The sequence below is a fragment of the Bubalus kerabau genome, chromosome 8, assembly GCF_029407905.1.
Source record: "Bubalus kerabau isolate K-KA32 ecotype Philippines breed swamp buffalo chromosome 8, PCC_UOA_SB_1v2, whole genome shotgun sequence".
In the NCBI taxonomy this organism is placed as follows: Eukaryota; Metazoa; Chordata; class Mammalia; order Artiodactyla; family Bovidae; genus Bubalus; species Bubalus kerabau.
The window spans coordinates 92,477,701-92,500,528 of record NC_073631.1 but is presented as its reverse complement, the minus strand read 5'-3'; the positions used below and the strand labels follow the sequence as shown (position 1 = coordinate 92,500,528).

The 22,828-nt window shown below is 35.3% G+C and overlaps 1 protein-coding gene across 6 annotated transcripts in view; it reads left to right on the top strand.

Moving 5' to 3' along the window:
• Positions 1 to 1,014: 1,014 nt before the first annotated feature.
• Positions 1,015 to 22,828, top strand: part of POT1 (protection of telomeres 1) — a 98,310-nt gene continuing 76,496 nt past the window's right edge. Inside the window, exons 1-5 of one of the 6 annotated variants that reach the window (XM_055590829.1) lie at positions 1,015 to 1,899; positions 2,736 to 2,868; positions 5,195 to 5,267; positions 8,738 to 8,829; positions 20,146 to 20,259. In XM_055590829.1, coding sequence (XP_055446804.1) covers positions 1,763 to 1,899; positions 2,736 to 2,868; positions 5,195 to 5,267; positions 8,738 to 8,829; positions 20,146 to 20,259 — 549 coding nt within the window. In that variant the 5' untranslated portion in view covers positions 1,015 to 1,762. Of the gene's footprint in view, positions 1,931 to 2,683; positions 2,869 to 5,194; positions 5,268 to 8,737; positions 8,830 to 20,145; positions 20,260 to 22,828 lie in introns of those variants that run through there. The other 5 variants (XM_055590830.1, XM_055590833.1, XM_055590831.1 and 2 more) reach the window with 5 other exon arrangements.

Genomic DNA, 22,828 nt, shown 5'->3' with positions numbered 1-22,828 from the left:
TAAAGGAGATCAGTCCTGGGTGTTCTTTGGAAGGAATGATGCTAAAGCTGAAACTCCAGTACTTTGGCCACCTCATGCGAAGAGTTGACTCATTGGAAAAGACTCTGATGCTGGGAGGGATTGGGGGCAGGAGGAGAAGGGGACGACAGAGGATGAGATGGCTGTATGGCATCACTGACTCAATGGACGTGCGTTTGAGTGAACTCCGGGAGTTGGTGATGGACAGGGAGGCCTGGCGTGCTGTGATTCATGGGGTCACAAAGAGTCGGACATGACTGAGCGACTGAACTGAACTGAACACACTGCTATATTTCAAACAGATAACCAACAAGGACCTGTTGTATAGCACATGGAACTCTGCTCAATGTTATGTGAAGCCTGGATAGGAAAGGAGTTTGGGGGTGAACAGATAGGTTTATATGTATGGCTGAGTCCCTTCACTGTTCACCTGAAACTAATCACAACATTGTTTATTAATTGACTATACTCCAATATAAAATAAGGTTAAAAGAAGACTCAATGAAAAGCCATGAACTCTTTGCTTATTAAAACTCTCCTACCTCTCTTTCCCCCTCTATACCAGCTTTCTTCTTCCCTTTCCAGTCCTTTTCTTGTATGTTTCCTCGTGGTTGCAAACCTTGAGTTGCCACGTTCTACTGATCCCAAATAAACACATCCTTGTTGGAGAATTATCTGGTAGTCTTACTTGTTTCAGATCAACACAGAGAATAAGAAGGAAAAGTTGAAAATAGGTTGAGAAAAGATGTGTAATTGACCCCTTGGATAGTTTTCCTCAAATAACCAGCTGCAGAGCTCAAATTGTTATCACAATATGAATACACAATATGAATACAGGGATGGCAGAGAAAGGGAAGATGGACTAACACATGTGCTTCCTGCTGAAAAAAAATTTTTTTCTTCAAATATGTTAGCTATTTCTTCCTGCAAATATGTATGTACAGCAGATGTTTCAGTCCAAATAGCATTGGAAATATTTATATGGATATTTATTTCATTCTAGTTTTGCACTGGGTGGTTTCACTTAAATGACTGGAGGGCGGAATCAAAAATAAGCAGAAGATTCACATTTAACAGCATCTCATTAATTACGGTGGCTCAGTGGTAAAGAACTCAAATGCCAATGCAGGGGAGGCAGGTTTGATCCCCGGGAGGGGAAGATTCCCCTGGCAAAGGAAACCGGCAACCCACTCTAATATTCTTACCTGGGAAATCCGACAGACAGAGGAGCCTGGCCAGCTACCATGGGGTCGCAAAAGAGTCTGACAAGACTTAGCAACTAAACAGCTCATTAATTATAGCATAAAATGATAGTCCTATAAATCATTGAAGTGGTTAATCAAATCTGAAAAGTAGCATTCCTTCTTGCTAGATTTATTTCACTGTAAAAACTGCGCTAGAGCTTTTGCCTTTAGGGGAAGACAACTGGGAACTAAAATAAGGGCCCTGTCCCCAGGAGCTTCCAAATCTACCAAACCCGCCTAGGTCTGCGAAAGGCTTTTCATTGGTTATTGGATTTAGGAAATGTGTAGCACCGCCTCTCCTCCCTCTGCCACCCGCCGGAGAGACTGCTCGAAATTGGCGGGAGCTGCCCTAAGTGGATCCGCGGGAATTCGGGGCGCGGGAGTAGTGCAGCCGCCACCCTCCCCGCCACGCGCTGGATCCTCTCTAGCTATTCCGGGAAACTTCCAGGGCATTTTAGGCCTAGACACCATCTCGCAGTTCGTCCTCCAAAGGCCCGAGAATGAGCCGCTCGTATGCCCTAGCGGTCGTGTACGCATGCGTAGGACTGGGTTGCTGCCGTGCGTGTGACGTCACGAGCGCGCCCGTCCGAACGCTTCCTAGTTTCTCTTTTAAGAGAGCGGGTCGGTCAATTTCCAAGTAAGTTTGGAGATCTTGACGTGGTTACGAGGTGAGTCGGGACCTGAACCGGTATTATGAAGTGCCTGGTTTAGTTTAGATCAACATTTGGAGGAGTTATTGCAGGGAAAATCTTCATACTTGTCTTTCTCGTGAGCTTACTTGTGTTGAGCATTTTAGCGTTTTGTGAGCAGCTGACTTCAGTTAATCCAGGTCTCTGCCCTCAGACGGTCATCTGGCTTGGAGAAGCTTGGTGCGCACACACTAAAACTAAATGTCGATACTAGTGCGTGTCCCAGGCAATAAGTTTGGGGAAAAAAAAGAATCTGAAAATGCGCAAGTTAACAGCAGTTCAATGGTTTCTTTCGACTGCATAGGGGCTGGAGGGAGGAGGCAACAGATATATTTTGGAGTCATAAACTTTTGGGGCACAGTTTACCTACACAGTGTTACAACTGCCAAAGGAATTTAAAAACAAGCGCAAAACTTTTCAACCTCCTTTCCCTTCGTCAATAGTTTGTACCTTTTAAAGCACAGTGGTAAAGGCGGTTGTTGGTGCCCTTTTCACAGATCCTAAAGCTGAATTATACAAGTAGTTCTTAAAATACAAGACTAATAGAAAATGGTTAAGTTTGAATGCCTTAGGAGGATGTGTGTATTGATCATCGTAATAAAATTACAGAATAATTCACCCGTCCTTCTCCCGCAACAGTGATGACTAACTAAAAACGAAAAGCAAATCAAAGAAGCTTAAAGCAAATTATTTACTACATTTTGGATAAAATACTGGTTTTTGTGTTTTCAACAGTAAGTTATCAACTTCCCTAACTGAATTTGCTTTCCATCACACTATGAAGCAGATCTGATATGCCACTTGAATTAATAAAAGAAGTCAATGGAGTGCCTGAAGTTGATCTGCTAAATAAATTACACAAAGTAGATATCAGATCCCTACAGCCAGGTTGTGATTATGACAAGAAATATATCCAGGTAAGAATTGACACAACTCAGAATAATTACTGTTTTTTTTCTGAAGTTGGATTGTCAAGTGCCTTGGTGTAGTTTTTATTTGAACTTATCCTGATGTGAGCAACTGAACTTCTTGGATGCAGAGGTCAACAGTTTTTATCAAATTAAGGAAATTATTGACTTATGTTTCTTGGATTTTTTTTTTCTTGCATATTACTACTCTTTTTTTTCTGGATGTCACTTACATGTATGTATGGTTGCATGTTGGGTTCTTTGATATTGTCCTTCTGGTCTGTCAGGTACTGTTTGTCTTTCTTCAGTACTGTTTTGTTTTGTGTTTTCGCTGAGGATTTCAGATTTTGGAATTTCTATTGATTTTGTCTTTTAAGTTCCTGAACTTTTGGGGGGGTTATATCCAATATTTTTTACTTTTTTAAATTTTTAAATTTTAGTTGTATATTTAATTTTGGGTCAAAGTTAAGAGTGATGGGAAGCAGGTAAAGGGCTTACTGACAAAATGTGTCATATAGTAAAAGAGAAATGATGTCACTTTTCAGTTTTACCCGGTAATCAATATTCTTCATGTAGACATTTGTTATCTTCCATTTTTTTTGTTTTCCATTTTCCTGATATTTTCTGTCATATGAAATAAAGTTCTATGTATTACAGCTGGTCTTCTCTACTTCATTGTATTTAAATTCCTAATCAAATGTTTTTTAGTATTTGCAAACTCACTTCACATTTGGTTGATTAGGATAATGCTTCTTGCATCAGTTCAGTTCAGTTGCTCAGTTGTGTCTGACTCTTTGCAATCCCATGAAGCCAGGCCTCCCTGTCCATCACCAACTCCCGGAGTTGACCCAAACTCATGTCCATCGAGTCAGTGATGCCATCCAGCCATCTCATCCTCTGTGGTCCCCTTCTCCTCCTGCCCCCAATCCCTCCCAGCATCAGAGTCTTTTCCAATGAGTCAACTCTTCGCATGAGGTGGCCAAAGTACTGGAGTTTCAGCTTTAGCATCATTCCTTCCAAAGAACACCCAGAACTGATCTTTAGAATGGACTGGTTGGATCTCCCTGCAGTCCAAGGGACTCTCAAGAGTCTTCTCCAACACCATAGATCAAAAGCATCAATTCTTGGGCGCTCAGCCTTCTTCACAGTCCAATTCTCACATCCATACATGACCACTGGAAAAACCATAGCCTTGATTAGACAGACCTTTGTTGGCAAAGTAATGTCTCTGTTTTTGAATCGAGGGATTGGGGGCAGGAGGAGAAGGGGACCACAGAGGATGAGATGGCTGGATGGCATCACTGACTTGATGGACATGAGTTTGGGTCAACTCCGGGAGTTGGTGATGGACAGGGAGGCCTGGCTTCATGGGATTGCAAAGAGTCAGACACAACTGAGCGACTGAACTGAACTGATGCAAGAAAAGTCATAACTTTTCTTCCAAGGAGTAAGCGTCTTTTAATGTCATGGCTGCAATCACCATCTACAGTGATTTTGGAGCCCCCCAAAATAAAGTCTGCCACTGTTTCCAGTGTTTCCCCATCTTCTTGCATACTTGTGTTTATTAATAAAATGATTTGATTAATTTTCTTTCTGACGGATCATTAATATTATTACTGTGCTGTACCTAACTTCATCATTCTTCTCTTATTTTGTATGTTTGATGTAGAAGAATTTAAGTGAAATATTTTAAAAATTCTAGCATTTTTATTGGTGTTATTAAGATAAACCCTTTTAGATATAAATGAAATGTCAGTTTGAATTCTTATATTCCTTTTTCTAACCTGCACATGTCTGCAGGTATCTCAACATTTCTTGACTTTTATTAAATGCATTTTGCTATGAAATTCACTGGTTTTTACTATATATAGGTCTGTGAGTTTCGACAGATGTATAAAAACGTGTAACTGCAACCATAATCAAGCTGTAGAACAGGCTTTCACTCCCCCCAAATTTTATAGTCAGCTGCTACCTTAATTTCAATCCATGGCAACCACTTTTGACCAGTTTTGCAACTGAACTGAACTGTATGTAGCTTTTTTCTTTTAAAGTATCAATATTATATGTTACACGTATCAGTATGTAGCCTTTTGATTGTGGCTTCTTTTCACTATTTGCAATTCTTCAAGTTGTTACGTTTATCAATAGTATTATATTTTATTGATTGCTGAAATTCCACCACAGTCTGTTTATAACATTCCCCTGTGCAGCAGTACTTGGATTCTTTCCAGTATTTTGTAATGATGAATAAAGTAGCCTTAAAAATTTATTCCAATTTTAATTATGTTATTACAGTCTCTTGGATTTATGTGTAACTATTTTTCTTTCACTTCAGGGAAAACTCTCACTTATCTCTTCTTTAATTTGTGGTGAAAACAGAAGAGCTGTTTTAAAGATTGGACTTCAAGGTAAATGACAAGACCATTTCTGCTTAACTTTTTGCTTATAATCTAGAAATGGGTAACTTTATGTATACATACACATATAATCATTTTTAGTATGAACCACAGAAATCATTTTTAGTATGAACATCTATGGAGTGAAAATTTATTCTTTTACTCTAGCATCAAATATATGGAATGAAAAGTTATTCTTTTCCTCTCTAAATCTTTTCCTTCAAAGTCTGTCCACTCCCTACTCCCCCATGGCTTCTGTTTTGCTTCAGATTCCTTTAATGTGCTACCCAGATATTACAATGGCTAACTCATCTCCCTATTTTCTAGTTTCATGAATGTGACCCAAACAGCAAATTGTAAGATAATGCTATTTTCAGCATGTTATTTCTTTCCTAGGTGTTACGTGAGCTAATTCTTCTCCCTAGTAACCCTTAAATAATCTTGGTAAGAGTTTAGAATACTTGGAGACCAAAGTAAATCTCATCTGAAGTCTGAAATTAGTTGAATGAATGAAGAATGGTCTACAGCAGGGAATGGGAAATAAACTTGGAAGTATATTTCCAAAACTATTGGAAACCATATACATAACAGACACTGTTCTAGGTACAGCAATGTAGCTAGCAATATAACAATGACCAAAACAAGGTTCTTGCATTCATGAAGTTTACATTGTAGGGGAATAAGTAAATTCAGCAAATAATTGTACAAGGTAATAATTGACAGAAATTTGGTTTGAAGAAAAATAGAGCAGGATGTGGTGGCATGCCTGATGTATTATCCTTTTATATATTCCTAGGTTTGATTTGCTAATGTTTTGTTAAGAATTTTTGCATTTAAATTTATGAAAAATATGGTAGGAATCTGTCTTTTCCTGTAGTGATTTTGACTGGTTTTGATATTGGGGTAATGCTGTTCTTAGTGAAGAGTTGTTTATGGTCCCTCCTTTCCTATTTTCTGGAAGACTTTACCTGGAATTGTTTATTTTTTCCTTAAATGTTTGTAGTATTCACTGGTGAAACCACTTGTATATGGAGATTTTTTCAGTAGGAAGATTTAACTCTAAGTTCAGTCCCTTTAATTGACATAGGGCTGTTGAAATTATCTCTTTCTTTCTTGAGTAAGCATTGGTAGATTGTGTTTCTAAAGGAATTTATCCAGGTCATCTTGCTTGTCAATATGTTGGTGTAAAGTCATTCATAAAATACTTTTTATATGCTTTTATTGTTGGTAGGATCTGTAATGATGATGTATTTCATTGATTTGGTAATTCATGACTTCTGTCTCTCTCTCTCTTACTTTTTTCCTGATTGTTCTGGCTGTAGATTTATTTTATTGATTTTTAAAATCAGCTTTTGTATTAATTGATTTTGATTTTTCTGTTTTCCTATTTTCACTAACATTTCTTTTCTGTTAACCTGCTGTTAACTTTGGTCATTGTATGGTTAGCTTCTAATATTCTATTTTTCAACTCTTTAAGTTCCTGTTTAGTTTTTTTCATGTCTCTCAGTTCTCCTCACCTATTGTCTTCTACTTTCTTGAACATGCAATTTTAATAACTGTTTCAAAATCTTCTACGTCAATGCTATTATCACTGTTATTTCTGAGTTATTTTCTATTGACCCCCCCCAACCCCCCACCCTATATCCTCCCTACCCCAGTTCTTATGTATTTTTCCTTTCTACATTGTTGGTAGTTTTTTTAACTGAATGCTGGACATTCAGAATTTTAAATTATCAAATATTGGATTTATTTGTAATTCTTTAAATATTATTTGTCTTCAGTTTGGAATACTGTAAATTCTCTTGAAATCAATTTGATTAACTTTGTTAGGATGGGTCTAGAGCAGCGTTTATGTCGGGACTAATTTGTCCTGATAACCAAGGAAGTGCCCTTCTGACAAGTTTACCACGTGCTTTGTGTGTGAAGATTCCACTCTGGAGCCAGAGCAGTTCACAACGCTGTGTGAGTCTCAGAATTATTCTGCCTCTTTCTTTCAAGTGGTTCTAATTCCTTTCTGGGATTCTTTCCTCCTGTGCTTTTGGAGATCAGTACTCAGCCAAAGACCCAAAGGCACTCATCTCCAGAGCACTTGTCTATGCTGCTGTCTTCCTTTCAGCAACATGTCGCACAAATTCTATCCACTTTGCTGTCCTCAAATCTGAACTCTTCTGAATTCAGTGAGGCTGCTGGGCTTTCTTTAGATTTTACCTCCATTTTCTGTTGCCTAGAATCTCCAGGAAATAAACTAGGGCTCTGGCTTTGCTTTCCTTCTCAAAGAGAATAGTTTCCTGCACTTCCTGTTGTCCAGTGTCTGCAAACTGTTGTGTGTGTGTGTGTGTGTGTGTGTGTGTGTGTGTGTGTGTATATATATATATATATAGTTGTTGTTTTTGTTAGTTTCTTTAAGGACAGAACAAATCCAGTTCCCATTACTTTGTCATGGCCAGAAATAGACATCTGACAGGGCATTTACTATATTAAAGAAGTAAGTTATATCTTGATTAGAAGCCATTGTATTTTTGTTTTTGAGAACATTAGTGTTTCAATTTATGTATCTACTTATTTTGAGGAATTGGATGACAGAAGTGAGTGAAAGGAGGTAATAGGCAGATGTGTGATAGTTTTTTCATTGCTGGTGATAGAGTAGCAGATTTAAGAGTTACAAGTTACACTGAAAGTTTTGGAAAGATGTTTCATGTACTTCATAGATGCATGAAAGTCTGATGTGAGAGCAGTTGGAGTAATTGAATGTTTGAAAGCTGGTATTAATGAGACCTCTCTCAGATGTTACAGTAATTGAATGTTAGCATTTGGCCTTGCTTCAGTGGTTCTAGGAGGTGACCTCTGGAGAACAAAGATTATGGAGAGTCTTCCCCAAAGCCGAGAAATTTCCAAGTGAGATTCCTCGTAGCATATCTGTTTCTTCTTTTCCAGATAATTCTTATTGTCAAAATCACAAAAAGCTCAGTTTTTACACACACACTGCTCTTTTACTCTTCAATATATGGGTGCTGCAGAGAACTCACTTGTCTAGATTAAAACTTAAAGTTCTAATAATTATATATTACCAGAAGTTCAGTAAAAATAAAGTATTTGGAGAGTGATGTTATACAGTATAAAAATGGAATTATTTTTATTTGGTTCTTATTCAGTACCTTATTCAGTTCTTTTGATGGTAACCATGGGAAAATGAAAGTGATCATTATGTGATGTTAATGTGGTATTTACAGAAATTTGTAAAGCATATTATAGTTGAAACTGTTATAATTTTGCTTTTAATGCCCAGTAGCATTCTGTACATTATTTTTGCAGTTCTTAAGGTGATAGAGTAAACTAAAAGTGAATTATAAGCATTTTAATTACTCTTCTTCATAATTTTATTTTGAAGTAACTATAGGTTTTAGAATTTAGTTGTCAGCAATTTTTTTGTGTCTATAAAAGTTCTGTATCTGAAGTGTTTTTCTGTGTGTGTTTCTCTATAGAACAAGATAATTCGAATTCAGAGATCAGCAAGATCAATATATTATTTTTTGGAAGCTTAGCAAAGGACTGTGCTAAAGTTTTCTATGAAGGGGTAAAATATTTTTATATTACTTGATCTCTTTAGAAATAGAATTATTGATCACGCTGTATGTATCCTACAAGCCATTTTTTAGAAATTCATTGTAGATTTGCAGATATATGAAAAATTATACTTTTTTAAAAAGCAACATCCTTAAAATTGAACACTCCAAAGAGATTAGTGAAACTTATCATTGACAGAAAAAGGGACAATTTTTCCTCTCACTTAAGTTTAATTTTCAATATTCAATAGACTGTCTTAAAGATAGGTACATTTTCTCTTACTTAAAAATAATCCTTACTAACTAAAAAATAATATGAGCTAAAGTCTATATGAGTATGTCCATAATACTTTCTATAATTATTATAAAATAAATGCCTGCTAAAATCCCCAACAAGATGATACCAAACCAAACCCAGCAGTGTATTAAAAGGAGAGTAAACACCATGACCAAAGGGATTTATCCCAGAAATTATGTTTGGTTCAATGTAAGAAAATCATTATACTACATTGTATTACATTGTAATAGCATCACTGACTAGATGGATATGAATTTGGGCAAACTCCAGGACGTAGTGGAGGATAGAGAAGCCTGAGTGCTGTAGTCCATAGGGTCTCAGAATTGAACAAATTTAGCTACTGAACAACAACAAAATACATCACATTAATAATAGAACAAAGGGATAAAAAACACAAATGATTATCTTAATTGCAGGAAAGGTATTTGAAAAATTCTACATACTTTTGTAGTCAGAACACTCAGAAAAATCAAAGGGAACATTGTAACACAATAAAAGTCAATTATGAAAAACCTATAGCTAACATACTCAATTGTGAAAGACTGAAAGCTTTCCTCATAAGCCAGGAACATGAAAAGGATGCTTGCTTTCACCACTGCTATTCAGCCTTGTACTAGAACTTCTAGCCAGAGTAATCAAATAAGAAGAAAAGAAAAGACATCTAATTTGTAAAAGAAGAAGTAAAATTATCTCTCTTCTCAGAGTAGGAAGTCAAGACATACCTGGAATAACAGGCAAGTTTGGCTTTGGAGTACAAAATGAAGTGGGGCAAAGGCTAACAAGAGTTTGGCCAAGAGAACACACTGCTCATAGCAAATACCCTGTTCCAACACACAAGAGACGATTCTACACATGGGCATCACCAGATGGTTATTACCGAAATCAGATTGAATATATTCTTTGCAGCTGAAGATGGAGAAGCTCTGTACAGTCAGCGAAAGCAAGACTGGGAGCTGACTGTGGCTCAGATCATGAACTCCTTATTGCAAAATTCAGACTTAAATTGAAGAAAGTAAGCCATTCAGGTATGACCTAAATCAAATCCCTTATGATTAAACAGTGAAAGTGACAAATAGATGCAAGGGATTAGACCTGATAGGGTGCCTGAAGAAATATGGACAGAGGTTCATAACATTGTACAGGATGTGGTGACCAAAACCATTCCCAAGAAAAAGAAATGCAAAATGGTTGTCTGAGCAGGCCTTACAAATAGCTGAGAAAAGAAGAGAAGTGAAAGGAAATGGAGAAAAGGAAAGATATACCTATCGGAATGCAGAGTTCCAAAGAATAGCCAGGAGAAATAAAGCCTTCTTAAGTGAACAATGCAAAGAAATAGAGGAAAACAATAGAAACCAGAAGACTAGATCAGTTTTCATTCCAATCCCAAAAAGGGGCAATGCCCATGAATGTTCAAACTACTGCACAATTGCACTCATTTCACATGCTGTCAAAATAATGCTCAAAATCCTTCAAGCTACGCTTTAACAGTAAGTACGTGAATGAAGAACTTTCCGATGTTCAAGCCGGATTTAGAAAAGGCTGAGGAACCAGAGATCAAATTGCCAACATCCATTGGATCATAGAAAAAGCAAGGATATTCCAGAAAAAATCTGCTTCATTGACTGTGCTAAAGCCTTTGATTGTGTGGATCACAACAAACTGGAAAATTCTTAAAGAGAGGAGAAAACCAGATCACTTCACCTGCCTCCTGAGAAAACTTTATGCAGGTCGATAATCAATAGTTAGAACCAGAAGTGGAACAACAAACTGGTTCCAAATTGGGAAAAGAGTATGTCAGGGCTGTATATTGTCACCCTGCTTATTTAACTTCTATTACATCATGTGAAATGCCAGGCTAGATGAAGCACAAGCTGGAATCAGGATTACCATGGGAAATATCAGTAACCTCAGGTATGCAAATGACACCACTCTAACGGTAGAAAGCGAAGAGGGACTAAGGAACATTTTGATGGAGGTGAAAGAGGAGAGTGAAAAAGCTGGATTAAAACTAAATATTCAAAAAATGAAGACCATAATATCTGGTCCCATCATTTCATGGCAAATAGATGGGGAAGAAATGGAAACAGTGACGGACTTTATTTTCTTGGGCTTGAAAATTTCTGCAGACACTGACTGCAGCGATGAAATTAAAAAAGATGCTTGCTCCTTGGAAGAAAAGCTATGACAAACCTAGACAGCATATTAAATAACAGACATCACTTTGCTGACAAAGGTCCATATATAATCAAAGCTATGGTTTTTCACTAGTCATGTATGGATGTGAGAGTTGGACCATAAAGAAGGCTGAGCACTGAAGAATTGATGCTTTAAAACTGTGGTGCCGGAGAAGACCCTTGAGAGTCCTTTGAACAGCAAGGAGATCACACCAATCAATCCTATAGGAAATCAACTCTGAATATTCATTGCATGGATTGACGCTGAAGCTTCAGTACTTCAGCTACCTGATGTGAAGAGCCAACTAATTGGAAAAGACCCTGATGCTGGGAAAGATTGAGAGCAAGAGAAGAGGGTGATAGAGGATAAGATGGTTGGATGGCATCCTTGACTCAATGAACATGAGCTTGAACAAACTCAGGGAGAAAATGAAGGATAGGGAAGCCTGGCATGCTGCAGTCTGTGGGGTCGCAGAGTCAGAAATGACTGAGCGACTGAACAAGTCTTCTCAGATGACCTGATCCAATATATATAAAATCTTTAAAAATCAAAAAAAAAAAAAAAAAGCTGAGAGGGCTAATATATGAATTTAGAAATGTTGTAGGGTACAAGATAGACACACCAAAAACAGTTCTACCATCCAATAGATCTGTTTGCTATGCTGGAAATGTTCTAGATCTGTGTTCTCAATATGGTAGCTACTTGTCTTATTTGGCCAATGAGCACTTAAAATATGGCTTGAGGAACTGAATTTTAAACTTTGTATCATTTTAATTAAATAGCCACATATGGTTAGTTTTTACTGTATTGGACAGCACATCTACAGAAATTACTCTCTGGTGTATACTACAGATTTTTTTTCTGCATGTGTATTAAAATGATTTAAAATTGTTTTTTAATAAGAATCATATGACATCTTTGATGTTAATTAGTAATTCTCTGGATATTTGTAGAACCAGTTTTGGCAATTAACTAATATTGAAGCATATAGCTATAAAAATTACTGAGTCATAGATGTCTCCAGATAAATTGTTTAGTATTAGAAAGTACTTCTAAAATGATGCTACAGAAATATTAGATATATGGTTGATTTAAGGTTGTTACTAACAAGTAAATGATACGGGGAAAAACAATAGTTTCTGCAAAACAACAAAGTCAGATGAGATTGTCTGTACTCGGTCTCTTTTTTTATTTACATTCATTTAGGTTCAGTAAACATTTATTAAGGGCTGACATTTTGCTTGACTTTGTGCTAGGCTCTAAAGAAACCAAAATGAATAAGACACAGTGCTTGACCTTATGGTGTCCACTCTCTCTAGTCTATTGGAAATCTTTAATGGTGGTGACTGCAATAGAACTGGAGTAGCAACCTCAATAAACTGGGCATGAATCTGCCTGGAGGATTTGGGGAAAAACATCAAACAGTAGGCACAGAATTTTTAGTGGAACATTTTACCTGTTAGTCTTTAAAATTTTTATTATGAAAAATTTCAAACACATGTATAAGTGGTAAGAATTGAATAAATACTGTCCATATTCTGAACATCTAACTTCAGCAGTAATCAGTATTTAGGCTCTTATTTCATCCATTTCATCTACTCATTTTACTGCCACAGATTATTTTGAGGCAAATAGCAGGAGTTATATAATTTAAACCCTAAAAATTTCAGCATATAAAAGAGAAAGCGTCCTAAAATTATGTATATATGTATATGTATGTATGTGTTTATGTGTATACACAAATGAATACATACACAATATAATTAAACTACTGAAATGTTAACATCAACTTTTATAAATCATGACATCATCGGCGCAGTCATGTATATACACACAGACACACACACACATCTATGTATATTTCTCTTTTCCTATGTATTTGTATACATGCATAAGCACAATTTCATCATTATGCCTACAATAATTTATATATATATATATATATATATATAAAATATCAAGTCTGTTCCAGTTTCCCTGGTTATCTCCCAGATTATTTTTCAATTTATTTTCTTCTACCAGGAAGAGATTTAAGGTAGAGGAATCAGTGAGAGCTTAACAGTAATTCAGAAACTGTAAAGACGAAAACTAATAAGGCACTTGTTGACTTGACATAGAATTGATTAGTTGTATACGTGTTTTGTGTTTGGAGTTTGGAGACTGACGTGAGAAAACATTGCTACTGTTTGTGTCAGAGAATGTTTTGCCTATGTTCTCTTCTTGCTAAGTTTCTGTGAAGAGGTGGTAAATCAGTTAATTTTTAATTGGAACAAAGAAAAGAACGTAGTCATTTATTTTTTCCTCAGTGAACAGCTATTATTCAATCAGTGGTGTATCTTAAAATCTTACTTTAAAACTTGAGGAAAGCAAATAGTTGCCATGCAGTTCATGTTATAAAACTCCTAGGATAGTTCATTAGGCTGTTTTCTCTCACAATAGTAACCAGAGTGACTTTTGATGCAATTTAAACATCTTTGATTGTGATATAGTTTTAACAGTTGGTATGGCACTGTGAAGTTCTGGAGGCAAGTATACTAAAAAAAATGTACCACCTGACAGCCTTATCAGGAAAGTAGACTAGGAAATAAAAGTTTATAAAGCTAGTGTATCACACACACAATTAAATCTGCTTGAGGTTGTTTAGGTAGGGTAAAAATCAGTATCTCTGTATAGCTATTTTAATGAGGCACTTCTATGAGTGGCTCCAGTAGAGGCCTGTTCTTACTGTTATTCCTTATTAGTATTCTTGCCCTTAAAGGCATGACGTTATTTCAGCTTTGTTTAAATAATTAATATTTATGATGACAATTCTGAATTACTAAGAATTCAGTGTTTCATAAGACACCAAATCATGTCTTTTTTTAAGAAAGATATTCTTCAGAAATGATGAGAGGGAGAGAGAGAGGGGAATGAAAGTGAGAATACTTAGTAGGTGTTTAACAGGGAAAGTTTCACTCCCATCACTTAGTCCCATTATTAGATAATACCACTGCTATGCCATTTTTTTGGTATCCTTCCAGTGTTATATATGTATGTATATATGTATACTTACATATGTATGTGTATATATATGTATATGTAAACTCATATGTGCGTTATCAAATGACATCATACTATCCATGTTTTGTAAATTGCTTTATTTCACAACATATCTTGAACATCTTAGAGAAGTGTTTTAAAAAATAAATACATGGTATTGAATATTAGGGATCTATTTGCTTATATTTTAAATACATTTTTATCTTTATCTTTAAAATTCTTGTATTTATTCTTATTTGAAAAGCAATATAAAAAGTTTATAATAAAATGAATTAGCATGTATGCATTCTATAAAACATGTGTGATATATTAGATATTAGTATTTTTCCTAACTGATATGAAAGGTGTTTTCTGCTATTGAAATATATTTTAAGTAGGTATTCATTAAAATAGGATAGAACTACACAACTAATTCAGAGAAGGCAATGGCACCCCACTCCAGTACTCTTGCCTGGAAAATCCCATGGATGGAGGAGCCTGGAAGGCTGCAGTCCATGGGGTCACTGAGGGTCAGACATGACTTCACTTTCACTTTTCACTTTCATGCGTTGGAGAAGGAAATGGCAACCCACTCCAGTGTTCTTGCCTGGAGAATCCCAGGGATGGGGCATCCTGGTGGGCTGCCGTCTATGGGGTTGCAGAAAGTTGGACACGACTGAAGTGACTCAGCAGTGGTAGCATACAACTAATTAGTACTTGTCTGGTAACAGGATATTGATAATGGTAAGTCAAAGTTTCTCCTTTTTAAAATATAATGGTGAGAAGATTGAGGTCACAATTTAGTTTAAATTCTTTCTGCATTTAAAATCATGAATGCTAATCATCTAAGAGGTCTAATTAGGCTATTTATTTTAGAGTTTTTAGTGTCTAGGGTAAAGATTGTTGCAAATCAAAGGTAAAACTTTTTGCATAAAAGGATCAACTTTATACTACAGTTCTTATACCATTCTTCGTCACTTGTTTTCTTAAGTTTAGCTCTGTGTTTAAGTACAGCAGTCCTAAAACATGTTTGCTAGATTAATGGCACATTTTGCAAGAGTACGAATGCTCTGATTGAAACTCCATTCATCTGAGGCATTTTTTTTCAGTTTTAGCTTTCGTTTAAAGAAAGTTTTAACATTAATATGTAGATATAAAATACAACTTTTTCAAAGTACTTAAAATTTTTTTTTCAAAGATCTTACCACAAAACTGACAAAATTATAGACGTTTGTTAATATATTTTTTTCCCACCCCTGTAAGATTTAGTTTTGAAAGGGCAGGTAGAGTAGTACCTGGAAATCAGAGATCTGGATTCTTGTCTTGTTCTACAATAATTAGCTGTATGTGACCACAGACTGCTCATTTATCCTCTCTGGCCCTTATTTTCTTATCTGAAAAGTGAAGATATACTTGATTATATGATTTCTAAGGTCCTTTGCAATTCTAAAATGCCAGGTTTCTATGAAGCAAGTTTTGTGGTAGTTGTATAGTTTATGTTAAGATTTAATGAAGGTTTATTTTATATAATATGTGTGTATGTTTCATGTGTATATTCATATGTTTCAGTGTTCATTGAGTTGTCTGAAGATTTGTTGAATGTTTTTTGTCTTCTATGCTTGATGTCTGAAAAATCTTCACTGATTAAGACAGTTATGAACCTTGCCATCATGCAGTAATTTTCAGTGGAGAAAAGTGGAATTAAACAACTATTATGTAATTAATTATTTTATCCAGATGTGATGTGTACTGAGAAGATTGAGTAACAGAATAAGAAAAATCGCAGGAAGAATGAGCACAGGGGTACTAGGAGAGTAGATCATCCCTGCATGAGGACCCTGGAATGCTAAGGAATTATGGGAAGGCAGAATTCCATAGTTAGTCACACAAAATATGACTGTTGGACTGTGGTGGGGGTATCAGATCATAAAATGATTTGAGACCACTTAAAGATTTTGCTTTTCATGCTAATATTGCATGTATTACTTCCAATTATGTCCTTGGTGTTACACGATCCAATAGATGCTAGTAATACCCATGAAATACATTTCTTATGTTAGAGAAATATTTTCTGTCAGTCACTGTACTATCAGTGACATCAGGTGCCTGACTTTTCCCTGTACCCTTTCACTCTTTAGCAGTGTTCTAAGGTGTAATAACCTACCAATATTTGCAAGTTCCATATAGTAAAAATTACTTTAGTGCTTGGTAAAGTCAGATAAATTTTTCTTTTTGGATTATCAGTTGCTTCATATTTTCTCTGCCCTTTTCCTGCTCAGTCATGAGAAATTTTAATGTATTATCCATTAAAATTAGCAAATTAATACACTAGTTTTGTGATTTACATGTTTGATATCTATTGATTTGCTTCCTATTGCACCACTGATTGTGTTCATCATTAGGAAATATTAGCATGTAAAAACCATGTTTGTTTATATGCAAGTAAGTTGCCTGATTTTTTTTTTCTTTTTAATTGTTCATTTTTAAAGAATACTTATGTTAAAAAGATGTGTCCTGATTTCATTATCTCGGAGACTGATTTGTGGTTATAAATATTTATTTTGACTAAACTAAAAATTGTTTAATGACGAGGACTCAGTCTAAGGCACTGTAACAAAAGGGAAATGACCCCTTTGTGATTCCTGAGTATTCTGAGTTAGTTCAAAGATTTCATTTCATGTTTTTTCACTTTTTTAACATTGATGCAATGATAGCGATTAAAACCTTATCATTTTTAGTAGCACAGTTATACCTCTCAGGCTGATTTCCTATTTCTGGTTTCAGTAGACTGAGATAGGTACCCAACTCTGATATATCAGAATACTGTAGTCTCACTACTAAACTGTGTATTTCCCATTCTTGTTTGAATGGCTTCAGTATGCTCTTCTCAGAAACTTAGAACAATGTATATTAAATCTCATTTTCAACTTAGTCTAGTGAATGTTTGTACAAACTAAAACAGCCTATTGTATATTTATCTTTCTTATCCTCTGTGTATTTGAATTAATTTGAGAGCCATTATGATTAATAAATCATTAAATATGAATCCTAGGCCACTTATTTTTCTCTTTTTAAAGTTCAGTATTTCTGTTTTTACCAGTACTGATTAATTTATTCAGCACATATTTATTGACCACTGATTATGAACAGCAACTTCCACCAGTCACTTGTATGAGATAGCCATATGGATAAGACATTCCTCGTCCCAAGGATCTGACAGAGTTTTAAGGGCAGAAAAATATTAAGAAAGTTTATAAATAACACAATATAAAAAAATATTAAAATGATGTATAGGAGAGTATAGAAGAAGAAAGAATTATTTTTCCTTCTCCCTTCTTTGGGATACAATCTAAGATAAACCTCACAGGGAAGAAACATTTACAGCCTAGATTTTCAGAGATAGATAGGATCAGATATGTGCAGAAGAGAAAAATGCTATTTATTATTAGTGGGGGCTCAGAATATTCCAAAAATGTATGTGGAAAAGCACTAGATATTTAAGAGAATATGATTTATGCAGTATTGAATGGCAGTATCTGGAGATAAAACAGGCAAATTCAGTTGGGATGAGATCACCAAGCCCCTTCAGTGCAATTTATATGTGTAAATTAAACAAATTCATGTTTATAGGGCTTCCCAGGTGGCTCAGCAGTAAAGAACCTGTCTGCAATTCAGGAGATGTGGGTTTGATCCTGGGAGGATCTCCTGAAAGAAGGAATGGCAACCCGCTCCAGTATTCTTGCCTGGAGAATCCCAATGACAGAGGAGATTGGTGTGTTACAGTCCATGGGTCGTAAAGAGTCTGACACGACTAAAGCGACTGAACACATGACACACATGTTTATAATATAAATATATATATATAGGGGAGAGATAAATTGGGAGATTGGGATGGACATATACACATTGCTGTATGTAAAATAGATAACTTTAAGGACCTACTGTATAGCACAGCACTCTGTATAGCACTCAGGACTCTGTAATGTGATATATGGTAAAATAGCCCAAAAAGAGGGAATATATGTATATGTATAACAGATTAACTTTGCTGTACACCTGAAACTAATACATTGTAAATCAACTATACTCCAATGAAAATTAAAAATAAAAAAAATGTACAATAAATTAGACATGTTATTTTTCCTTTCTTAGATTATTTTTGGTAATTTCCAGTTTGTTGATTATATGCTAGAAAAGTGGTAACTTTTTTGAGTTGTGTTTCTAATGTTAAAATAGAATACACTTGGAAAAAGTTTTATTATGAATACTTATGTCCTGCTTTTAATAATTTATCTCTTTATTTAAAATTTTTTGCCATCATAAAAGAAATATTTATTCTTTAAAAGTTTAGTTTACCCAGAAAAATAGAAAAATGTGCATCTCTACCCCTAACACTTTCATTTAGTATATATCTTTATGTTTAAGACATTTTAAAGTAAGATAGAAAATAACATGAGATAGTTTATTTTTTGTATTTTGAAGAGAATGTAGAACTGACAAACCAGTGACTTCCCTACTTCTGTTTATTTTCTTGTGTTAGTTTGATTAAACAACTTCACATCTTTGACTAAAATATTAAGTTTTCATTTAAATCAGAGTATACTGTTCTTAGGTACATTGGAAAAAATTTCATATTTTTTAGTTATAAAAGTAATTTATTCCTGAAGGAGTCTTTAGAGCTCCCTAAAACAGGATAATGGAAAATCTTCAGTGGGAAGGAAAATTTTCTCCCATTTAACTATAGCATTAGCAGCACAGACACAATTATGTTTTCAGTCTCACTTGAAGAAAATAAAATGGAGAAATTCGCACAGCTAAAATATCTAGAAAGAGCCAGAGATTTTAGAAAGACATTTTATGATCCTTCCTTTGATTCATGGATAGTTTATGGAGGGCCTACTTTGTGCCAAGCCCTCTAAATACAAAGCAGAATAAGACACCACTTTGTCTTCAAGGTGCTCATGGCCCAGTTAATGGATCTAAATAGAGAATCCTGGGAATTGACACTATACACTTGCAAATAAAAAATCAGTAATGCAGAAGACTTCTTTTTGGTAGAGATTAAAATTATCGAAGGAAACTGCCTAATGCTCAATAATTTCTATATATCTTAAGGTTTTGGTGTTAAAATTAGAAGAGTAAGGTAAGAAAATATATACATATATTTTTATAATAGAGCAAGACAAAATACATTAAATATGGATGTTCCACTATTTGGGAAATAAAACAGGGAGATTTAACTAAAAAATGAGAGAGGCAGGAATAAATCGAGATTGACTTATTACTATTATAAACCTGAGTGGAAAGAAGATATCTTTGTTCTTATTAGTATATAAATGGAAATTTCTTATTAATGTCTTCTACCTTGTATCTTTATACAAGTTAGTTTTATAACCGTATGGAGTTTTTGCACTAATGACATGTGTTTCTCCATGTAGTCTCTCTTGCAATTTAGTTTCATTTAATATCCATTCTTAGTACTCTTGGCTCATCTCTATCTCTTCATTGTATTTATGTAAGTTTATGCACATAAAGTGAGATAAACATTCATTTTTTTTGCTCTATTTGATAAATAAAAATCTCTACGTAATTTAATTAGTGTTTTCCTGGTCCATTAAGAGAGGCATTGTACTTGTCTATGCCTACATTACTGATACCCATTTTTGTAGGAGATGGTATTCTAAATCTTAGAGTCAGAAAACATGAAGTAAGTTTAGGGAAACATGTTTTCCATTTTACAGAAATGATTTCCTCTTTTACATAGTAATAATCAAAATCTATGTGGCTTTCAGAATTATGTTATATTGATGGTTTTAAATTATTTTATTCTATATAGGACACCATTGCAGTGGCTGGATTTGTTGTTTTGTCAGCATCTTCATCTCCAAGCAGAGATGGTAAACATTGCTTATTTTTGAAAGCATCTGAGAACTTCAAATCAACTGTTTATGTAAGTGTGCAACTTTTTTAGTCTAATCATTTTATGATTTTAATGAGCTAAAGTGATGGAAAAGAAGTATTTCTGTACATCTGCAGATAAACTATTTTATTATTATAATTAAATATTTTAAGTTTAGAAAATAGAAATCCGTTTCTTAGCTTTATGTTTAGAATGACGCCATTTCTAAACATGAGAAGGACGCCATTTCTAAACATGAGAATGACGTCATTTCTAAACATGAGAATGATGTCATTTCTAAACAGTAGAATGATGTCATTTCTAAACATAATATCCCTTAAAGATATGTAATTTGTTAATGAAATTCTTAAAACTTCACAGGCACTTTAAACCTGATCCTATTCTTTGCAATTGTACTGTCATCCTCTTTTGATGGTCTGCTTGATTTTGCCTTAAATTAATCAGATGCCCCTTTTTAGATAAAACTGATTTCCTCCTGTTGTTGTTGTTCAGTCGTTGAATCTTGTCCAACTCTTTGCGACCCTATGGACTGCAGCACTCCAGTCTCCTCCTTTCTCTAGTGTCTCGCAGAGTTTACCCCCTTCTTTTGCCTTCAATCTTTCTCGGAATCAAGATCTTTTCCAATGAGCTTCCTGATCTTCACATCAGGTGATCACAGCTTCAGTATCAACTTTTCCAATGAATATTCAGGATTGATTTCCTTTAGGATTACCTGGTTTGATGTCCTTGCTATCCAAGGGACTCTGGACAGTCTTCTCCAGCACCACAGTTCAAAATCATCAATTCTTTGGTGCTTAACCTTTTTTATGGTTCAATTCTCATATCCATATATGACTGCTGGTAAAACCATAGCTTTGACTAAACAGACCTCTGTTGGCAAAGTGATGTCTCTGCTTTTTAATACACTATCTAGGTTTGTCATAGCTTTCCTTCCAAGGAGCAAGCATCTTTTAATTTTGTGGCTACAGTCACCATCCGCAGTGATTTTGTAGCCCAAGAAAATAAGATCTGTCACTACTTCCACTTTTTCCCCTTCTGTTAGATTGGTTCAAAAGTAATTGCAGTTTTGGACTGTGAATTTTAAATCATAATAACTAGACTCAAACACATCTTTATTAATCAAAATAGGAATAATTACAATCAACATATTTTTGCCAATAAGAAATAAGTCTCTTTATTCCTGTAGCATAAAAATCTGTGCTTCAGGATTCGATGAACTCTTGGAAAGCATTTTCTGCCTCCTGCTCATTGTGGAAGCATTTTCCTGCAAAAAGTTGTCGAGATGCTTGAAGAAGTGGTAGTCAGTTGGATATGGCAGATGAGGCAAAGCTTCATAGCTTTGTTTTGTTTGTTGAACAAACAAAAGTTTGTTCAACTTTTGAAGTGTTGGTGCAGTCAGGTATTGTGGAGAAGAATTGGAACCTTTCTGTTGAGCAGTGCTGGCTGTAGGCTTTGCAGTTTTTCATGCATCTCATGGATTGGCTGAACATACTTCTCAGTTGTAATGGTTTTGCTGGGATTCAGAAAGCTGTAGTGGATCAGACCAGCAGCAGACCACCAAACAGTGACCACGACCTTTTTTAGGTGCAAGTTTGGCTGTGGTAAGTGCTTTGGAGTTTCTTGGTCCAATCACAGAGCTGCTCATCACCGGTCGTCATATAAAATCCACTTTTCATTACACGTCACAATCCAATTAAAACATGGTTCATTGTTATTGTGTCGAATAAGAGAAAATGACACTTCAAAACAATGATCTTTTTGATTTTTCATTCAGCTCATAAGCCACCCCTTATTGATCTTTTTCACCTTTCCAATTTACTTCAAAGGCCAAATGACTGTAGCATGAACAACATTGAGTTCTTTGACAATTTCTTGTGTAGTTATAAGAGGATCAGCTTCTATGATTGCTCCCAGTTGTCAACTTCTGACCGCTAGCCTCTATGCTCCTCATCATCAAGGCTCTTGTCTCCTTTGCAAAACTTATTGAACCACTGCTAACATATTGCACTGTTTATTAGCAGTTAGCAGTTCCTAGGCCAAATGTGTTGTTGATGTTGAAAGTTGTCTCCTCTGCTTTGTGACCCATTTTGAACTCGAATAAAAAAGTTGCTTGAATTTTTCTTTTTGTCTAACATTATTTCTATATTCTAAAATAAATATAAAATAAATACCAAATAATAAGTCATTAGCAAAACCACAGTTAAAAATGCACATTAAAATGATGTATGACACAAACACATTTATTTAATAACGTATTCCAGTATCAAACAGCAAAATTCAGCAATGCAAAACTGCAATTACTTTTGCACCAACCTAATATTTGCCATCAAGTGATGGGACCAGATGCCATGATCTTAGATTTTTGAATTTTGAGTTTCAAGCTGCTTTTTCACTCTCCACTTTTATCCTTACCTAGCGGCAATGGCACCCCACTCCAGTACTCTTGCCTGGAAAATCCCATGGACGGAGGAGCCTGGTAGGCTGCAGTCCATGGGGTCGCTAAGAGTCGAACACGCCTGAGCGACTTCACTTTAACTTTTCACTTTCATGCATTGGAGAAGGAAATGGCAACCCACGCCAGTGTTCTTGCCTGGAGAAT